This window comes from Eurytemora carolleeae, unplaced genomic scaffold, assembly GCF_000591075.1.
Source record: "Eurytemora carolleeae unplaced genomic scaffold, Eaff_2.0 scaffold262, whole genome shotgun sequence".
In the NCBI taxonomy this organism is placed as follows: domain Eukaryota; kingdom Metazoa; phylum Arthropoda; class Copepoda; order Calanoida; family Temoridae; genus Eurytemora; species Eurytemora carolleeae.
In genome coordinates this window covers 514,710-523,372 of record NW_019396267.1, presented here as the reverse complement: position 1 = coordinate 523,372, position 8,663 = coordinate 514,710, and the positions used below count along the sequence as shown (strand labels likewise).

General features: G+C 33.9%; 1 protein-coding gene across 1 annotated transcript in view; it reads right to left on the bottom strand.

Moving 5' to 3' along the window:
* The window catches only part of LOC111699718 (THO complex subunit 2), a 29,060-nt gene that overhangs the window by 10,577 nt on the left and 9,820 nt on the right, over positions 1–8,663 (bottom strand). The window contains exons 15-26 of the mRNA XM_023470445.1: positions 8,431–8,545; positions 7,699–7,769; positions 6,495–6,540; positions 5,483–5,662; positions 4,251–4,529; positions 3,865–3,975; positions 3,448–3,561; positions 2,842–2,943; positions 1,839–1,924; positions 948–1,038; positions 676–750; positions 141–248 (exon numbers count right to left, since the gene is read on the bottom strand). Coding sequence (XP_023326213.1) covers positions 141–248; positions 676–750; positions 948–1,038; positions 1,839–1,924; positions 2,842–2,943; positions 3,448–3,561; positions 3,865–3,975; positions 4,251–4,529; positions 5,483–5,662; positions 6,495–6,540; positions 7,699–7,769; positions 8,431–8,545 — 1,378 coding nt within the window. The remainder of the gene's footprint in view (positions 1–140; positions 249–675; positions 751–947; positions 1,039–1,838; positions 1,925–2,841; positions 2,944–3,447; positions 3,562–3,864; positions 3,976–4,250; positions 4,530–5,482; positions 5,663–6,494; positions 6,541–7,698; positions 7,770–8,430; positions 8,546–8,663) is intronic.

Below are 8,663 nucleotides of genomic sequence, written 5' to 3'. Positions count from 1 at the left end.
AAAAACCCCCCCCCCCCCCCCCGGGTACCTTATGTTCTGTGATTTTCTGTCCTGATAATAAATAACCAAAAATCCATCAAACCATCAAACCATCAAACCATCTAACCCGCAATCCATCAATATAAAACTTTTGATTATACCTTGAGTTCTCTGATTTTCTTCTGATACATCTTCTCTGGTACATACAGATCATACATGGTTAGAGACCAGAAGGTTGCCAGAAACTGAGGGGTGATATCATCCCAAATCTACAAAAAAAAAATGTTTACAATTTCTTAAATCTTCAGGGGAAGAAAATAAAAAAAAGGTTGGATTTCAATCGTGCAATTTTGTTTTGCAATTAAACTCTTTAATTTTCCCCATAAAGTCATTTTCCATCTTTTAAAAATTAGCCTTAAAGGGGAAACGAAAACAACATTTATGTGGACTTGAAGCGTAATTTCAAGTGACCCTATACTCCTTGCAAAGAAGACCAATCCCGATTCATTAGATTTCAATGTTTATAATTTCAAAAACTGATATTTTTGATAGTGGATCTTCTACAAAAGCTGGATTCCCAAAGACCACTTAGGAATATCAAAAAAATAAATTAATCCAAAGGTCTGCATAAGACGATAATCAATTACTTGATCCCAAGATTTAAAAGTGTTGACTTCAAGTGAACAATAAACTTACCTTGGTGGGATAAACAGGAGTGATAGCAGCGGTCAATGGTTCCATTATCATCCTTGCTGCTTCAGCATGCTTAGCCTAAATATGCAACAAAAAAATTAAAATAAAAAAATAAGAAATTTAAAAAATAAAAACCTCATCAATGAATAAAAATTTGAATTCAAAATTTGAATTTTTTTAAATAAAAAGTTAGAACAATTAAAAAATTAAAAACATGAAACATCATTCCGTAGAAATCAAGACCAAGTCCCAATTTTATAAAAAAATAGGCTGACCTGTTTCTCCTGGGAAGTTTTTCCTCTCCAGTGTTTGTCAGCTTTCCTTAATTCTTCAAACTTTGTGCTAATCAGATGATTAAACATCGGCCTGCAAATCAAATCAAATCAAATCAAATCAAATCAAATCAAATATTTTACAGGGATTGCTTGAGTCATCCTTCCTTTGAGTTAGAGTCTCAACTTCTTCCCAATTTCTGGATTTTCAGCCCGATCGTCATCTTACACATGAATTTCCAATCAATTTTAAGCGCTCAATGTGGTTTTTCTGCTGTACGGAATGTTACTTGGTTTAAGTTTGCGAATCTCTTTAAAGAGATCTCAGCAGCGGCGAGGAAAAATTTGAGCCATGCTACCATTTTTAAATACCTGTCAATTATTACAATATTACAATATCAAACCAGCGATGCTATATATACAGTGGTTGTCGAGACCGATAATGTGTACATTTTACACATCATGCTAAATAATTTACTATTTTAGCTGCAAAACTGTCAATTTGCCAAAAAAAAGTATTTCTTAAATAATAATTATGTTTATAAAAGAAAAAAGTTAATAAAAAAATATTAAAAAATTTCAAAACATACTTTATGAGTTGATATTTGTAGTTACATTTATATATCTTATTAAAAATTATTTTATTTATTCTTTCTTTAAAAAAACTATTTTATTTAGTTTTCATCCAATTTCATTTTAAGTAATTTTTTTACATGAGAAAGAAATTATTTGGAGGGAAAATAGATTTTTTTTAACATGGTCCAAATTTAATGAACTAGAAAAGTCGCTGAACCGGTGGTAAGTAATTCAGCGACCTAAAATCAAATTCCTTCCCAGAATGATCTACTTGACATTTGACCGTTTTTGTTAGCTTTGATTAATTTATTTTGTTACCTTGCAAGACAGAACGCAATATCAGGGTTTACGTAGAACTCAGATAAAAGCTGAGGCAGTGGGGGCATTATCTTGGAGTAATCGTCCTAAACAAATTCAAAATAAACCAGAATAATATTAACATATTGGCATAGTTTGTAGGATTCATTATCTTGGAGTAATCGTCCTAAACAAATTCAAAATAAACCAGAATAATATTAACATATTGACATAGTTTGTGGCATTCATTATCATTATCATTATCATTATTATCCTCATAAGATTAATATTATATCATATTTGTGAGGTTCCATGAGCACATACCCAAGAAATTATATTAAAAAATAATTATGATGAAATCCGACTATTTCAAGTTGGAACAGTTAACATTATGAAAGGTTGCAAATAAGTTGTATGCTCTTGTTCGGCAGGTCAGTTCAAATTACGTCAACAGTTCCTTTAACCCTGTCACGATTAGGGGAGGATGTTGTTCACCCCTTTCTTCTGCTTTTTCTAAATCACTTAAAAACATTAGAAGGCTAAAACTTCTTCACTTTTTTAACTTGATAGTTTTGAACAAATTTTGTTATTTTTTTCGATGCAAAGTGGAGGACGGTCAAACAGGGGGTTGGTGTTTCAAAAAACTAAGAAATGGTTGATGAATTTATTATTAATGAAGCTACAGGGCTAAAATTTATATATTTAAAAAGCCTTCGAAAAAATGGATATGCCAAAATGTGTCGCATGTTAATATTTGTCAAAAGTAAAAATAATGATTTTTGACCTTTGTCCAACGTACTTTTTGAACGTTTTTATAATCCTCCCTTGCACCCTAATCATTAAAGTTAGAGATCTAAGTTTTTTTTATTGAGTAGGCCTTGAAAAGTTGGACTTGTGACAATTATCACACTCCCCTATCTCAACTCTAAAGGCAGAATCATTGGGTGAAAAACCCCCCCCCCCCCTCCATATTAGACAAAAATAGCCCAATCGAGATAGGTTAAAGATTTCCCCAATATTTTACCTGTGAGAGGTTTGTTGCTAGAAATGTTGCAAACTGAACTAATGTATCATGACATTGATCAAACAGCTTCCCAACCAGCTTCAGATGATCCTTCTCTGTTTCCTGAAGAAATACAGCAGTCATCGTATAAATCCATATAATGAAGACGACTTCAATTTTTGTTTTTTTCCTAACTTCAAAACAGGGTGGATACAAATAAACATGAAAACAAAGAGGAGCTGTCAATTAACTGCTTCTCTTTGTTTACTTGTTAGAAATCAAAACTTAACTCGAAAACGTCTCCATTGTATTGTTCTTTAACGCCAACCATTGTTTCAGTTTGGACATTGTAAAGTAAAATTTCCTTCAGATTACCAGAACTTCATATGTTTGTTCAAATATAAAAACAATTCTTGAAGAGGTACTCATCTTACTGGCTAAAACAAAATATGTCAAAGGAATTGAGCCTTTGTCGCTAACTCAAATTTTCTAATCTCTAAAACAGAAAACTTGGGAACCTGATAGTGTAAACTGTAAACCTTTGAAATGTCAAACTTATTTGATGCTTAAATAAATAAAAGATAAATGCACATTTATATCTTTCCACCCGTGCACCCGTGCACTGACCTGATAGACAACACAGCTACCCTGCTGTGCCATAAGTAAGACGAGAGGAACAGCTAGATTCATCTCCATCAAACAGTCCTTCAGTCTACCACTAGATTTACGGGTATTCTTAACCTTAAACATATACAATAGTAAATAATAATAATAATGATAAAAATAATAATGACGATAATAAAAATAATAATAATGATAAAAATAATAATGACGATAATAAAAATAATAATAATGATAAAAATAATAATCTCCAGTCTAAGGAGCTTAATACCTGGCTATAGTTGTCTGTCTCCAGTCTAAGGAGCTTAATACCTGGATGTCTGCCTCGAGTCTAAGGAGCTTAATACCTGGATGTCTGCCTCGAGTCTAAGGAGCTTAACACCTAGATATAGTTGTCTGCCTCCTGTCTAAGGAGTTTAATACCTGGCTAAAGTTGCCTGCCTCCTGTCTAAGGAGTTCACCCCCTGAAACTGCTTCTAGCTGCTCTTTGGTCATCTCCTCAAAAGCTTCTATTCCTCCCATCTTGTTAACAACCTATTTTAAAAAACAAAGAAGTTCAATATTAATATTTGTCAACCTGGTGGCTTTAACATCAAATAAAGGAATGAGTTTCCGCTACAAACTCAAATTTTCCAATCCATATATCTTTGTAAACTTTTGATATTTCCAAAATAAAAATAGAAAAGAGTTTAGTTTGAAATATCTAAATTCTAAACAATAGGTTCCTAATTTAGTGTCAAAACTATTTTCTGAAAAGGGGGGGGAGGGAGGGATTTTACGATTAATATATAAACTTAGTAAAGCCTTACCTCCTTCACAATAAGAAGATCTAGACTGTGTTTAGCCTTCAGCTGGTTTGCAATGTACTGCAGTAGGCCGGTCAACTCAATATTGTACTTCTTAAACACAGCGCCGCAGAACACAGCTAGATTCGTCAACCACATCGAGATCGAGGTTCCGTCCGTCTTTGTCCTGTTCTTGTCCGGGTCGTTGAGGCTCTCGATGATGCAGAACCCAAGGACGTCGAATGAAAGATTGCTCATGTATTTAATGGAGTCTACGACCGGACCTATCAGATTGTCGGCGACCTAAATAATACATTGATTATTATCAGAACCTATCAGATTGTCGGCGACCTGGATATTACATTAATAATTATCAGAACCTATCAGATTGTCGGCGACCTAAATATTAAATTTATAATTATCAGAACCTATCCGATTGTCGGCGACCTAAATATTAAATTTATAATTATCAGAACCTATCAGATTGTCGGCGACCTGAATATTAAATTGATAATTATCAGAACCTATCAGATTGTCGGCGACCTAAATATTACATTGATAATTATCAGAACCTATCAGATTGTCGGGGACCTAAATATTACATTGATAATTATCAGAACCTATAAGATTGTCGGCGACCTAAATATTAAATTTATAATTATCAGAACCTATCCGATTGTCGGCGACCTAAATATTAAATTCATAATTATCAGAACCTATCAGATTGTCAGCGACCTGAATATTAAATTTATAATTTTCAGAACCTATCAGATTGTCGGCGACCTGAATATTAAATTGATAATTATCAGAACCTATCCGATTGTCGGCGACCTAAATATTAAATTTATAATTATCAGAACCTATCAGATTGTCGGCGACCTAAATATTAAATTGAAAATTATCAGGAACTGTCAGGTTTAAAAGCACTCTTATGACAATTTTTTGACAAAAAATCTTGAATTTAAGTAATGAAAATAGTATGCGTATTGCGTAATGTAAAAGCTATTTCTTTTAGCACACAGACAAAATAAATTTTCTGTTGTAACCCTTTAAGGGATTAAAAAATAAATAACAAAAAGATAATTTTACATTTTTGCAAAATAAACACTGTCTTGATGTTCCTTAGTTTATAAAATGTTGTTCAAACGGAAGTAAAAAATATAATTTCTCTGCATATACAGATTTCTTAGATTCGATATATTTTTCCATATTCTTAGATAAACTATGGCAAAAAATAATAGTAATTGAAGTTAAACCTGAATCTGTTGAATTATATACGAGAATATAAGGGCTGGTGAACTATGACTGAGTTTACCCAGCTGCCTGCCAGTGTGCTTCACGTTCTCCTTGGACATCATCTTCATGATCCGCTTGATCGACTCAAACGTCTTCGCCTTAGCTCGGATGAGAACAGGGTGCTTAAGCATTGTCTCACCCTGGAAATATAAATGTATAATGTCATGAAGAATAGCGCTAAAAATAAAAAGATTTATAATATTTATTTTAGCTCAATAATTAAAAATATCTTCCACTTAAAGGGACTGTAAGCGATATTTCAAGTGACTCCCTGCAAAGATAGCAATGCCCGATTTACAACAGAACGCCTGAAACCTAAATCTGATCGAAAATGAGGAGGATAACATTGTTTTTCTGAATCGAGAAGTGTTTAATTCTGTGTTTCTCCATTATTCCTTATAAGCAAGAAATGCACAAGTCACTTTAGCAGGGAAACCAGAAATGAAAATAAACAGTTTGAATTAACAAAATCATGCATATCTATTTCATACTTGATCAGCCACAAGGTTATAATGCAAAGAAAGTTTATTTCAGTTGCGTATACTCTGCGTACATATTGAAACCAGGTCTATCTGGGCGGAATTTGTAAACAAGAATAGATGCATCAGTGTTCGTTTTCGTATCCAAGGAGGATAAAAGCATTGAATTTTGAAAATTTTGATAATTCACATAATAGTTTCCTATGACCAGAATATTTCATTGATTTTTTATGTGAAATATTGATCCCAGGTCAGGCTGTGACATATGTACTGTGCTTACATTACCACCCAGATACAGTAAACTGCAGTACAAAAGATGCGTACACCTCTGAAATAACTTTCTTTGCATTATAACCTTGAACAGCCAAAGCTTTAAAGGGTACCGTTGTAAATCGGGCATGCCATATTGTTATAGAAGGTCACTTAAAATTACGCTTACACTTCCTTTAATATAAGTCATAAAAATTTTAAAAGTGAAAAATAAACTTCTTACCTTCCAGCTGTCATAAAGCCTGTATCTGTGTGCATACGGGAAGTGCCTGAAAATGGTGATGCATAAATTGCTGGTTTAATATTTAGGATTACCGGGCAGGTTTTTTGCCTATATTTGGCAGTGATGGAAAAGCAAATTTTTCACATTTTTTATTCTAACATTTGTTTAGTCCAATATTGCCACTGGCAGAAGATCCAAAGATCTGTTCAGACGTAAAAGTAAGTTGAAAAAGAGACCGGATCTTTTCAAAGTAAGTTGAAAAAGAGACCAAAGTAAGTTGAAAAAGAGACCGGATCTTTTCAAAGTAAGTTGAAAAAGAGACCGGATCTTTTCAAAGTAAGTTGAAAAAGAGACCGGATCTTTTTAAAGTAAGTTGAAAATTAAGTAAAGTAACATCGGATTAGTTCCTACTCAAAAGTAAGACAGGATCCGTTCATACTCAAGAATAAGTTGAAAAGTAAGAATGTCAAATATATCTTTAAAAATGACGGTAAATGTAAGGGTAAAATCTACTCTAGAACTTAGAAGGATCCTAATCTACTCTAGAAGGAACCTAATCTACTCTAGAAGGAACCTAATATACTCTAGAAGGAGCCTAATCTACTCTAGAAGGAACCTAATCTACTCTAGAAGTAACCTAATCTACTCTAGAAGGAACCTAATCTACTCTAGAAGGAGCCTAATCTACTCTAGAAGGAACCTAATCTACTCTAGAAGGAACCTTATCTACTGTGGAAGGATCCTAATCTACTGTGGAAAGATCCTAATCTACTGTGGAAAGATCCTAATCTACTCTATAAGGATCCTAATCTACTCTAGAAGGAGCCTAATCTACTCTATAAGGATCCTAATCTACTCTAGAAGGAACCTAATCTACTGTGGAAGGATCCTAATCTACTGTGGAAAGATCCTAATCTACTCTATAAGGATCCTAATCTACTCTTTAAGGATCCTAATCTACTATAGAAGGATCCTAATCTACTCTATAAGGATCCTAATCTACTCTATAAGGATCCTAATCTACTGTGGAAGAATCCTAATCTACTCTACTTATTTACTCTATTAGTATCCTAATCTACTCTAGAAGGAACCAAATTTACTCTAGAAGGAACCAATTTACTCTATAAGGATCCTAATCTACTGTGGAAGAATCCTGATCTACTATAGAGGGATACTTATTTACTCTAGAAGAATCCTAATCTACCTGATAAGAGACCAGATCTCCTCCGCAATACAACAGTTGGATTGCAGCAGGGATAAGCTCGGCAGAAACACCTGAACAACAACAACATTCAGGGCTGTGTATTATCTTGAAAAATCATTTATTCCCCTTCTCCCCCCCCCCCCATTTTCTAATTTAAAATGTTAAAACTCCACTAATGAAAAAAAGTAAGATAGGAGAGGTTAATTCCTCTAAAGGGTTAATTGCTCTGAACTAAAAGGAGAACAGAACTCTTTTGCAAAGCTTGAACTCGATATTCACTATTGCAACTTTTAAATTTGAGAATAAGTCCTTTATCCGTCAATTTAAGTTTATTGTGCAGGATACGATACCACGGACTATTTTAGATTTTATATTCAAATCAATTTAATAATTAGTACATAACTATTGAAAAGTACAGTTCACTACTATATTATCAGATCAAACTATGGCCTGGACGGGAATACTTCTATTTTTATAACATGCCACGTTCCATGCCACAACATACTGGGCATTCGTTCCGTGCCACAACATACTGGGCAGCCGTGCTGCGCCACAACCTGCCTGGAAGCGAGCGCCAGGAGGATTTTAAAATCGATTTTTGCGCTCTTACTTTACAGTTATACACCGTACAAACCTCTTAAAGGTCTCAAATGATTTCTACAATACTGCATAGCACTCTCAGCTCAACCTCCATGTCAAACAAAAATGTTGATGTAAGCTGGGTCAACCTACCTCGTTTGCCAGGGTTAGGGCTAGGGAGTAGAACTGGTTTCCAGACAGATCTTGAGATTTAGTTTCCACTTCGTAGTTTACAGTTCTCTTGATACCCAAACCAGTTTTTAAGATTCTATAGATTAATCAATTAATCAATCAGAACATAGTCAAGTACTGAAGTGTCCGTACTAATAAATCTTAGTAGGGATTGGCAGTAGTTAATCAATTAGTCATTATTACTCCCCCCCCCC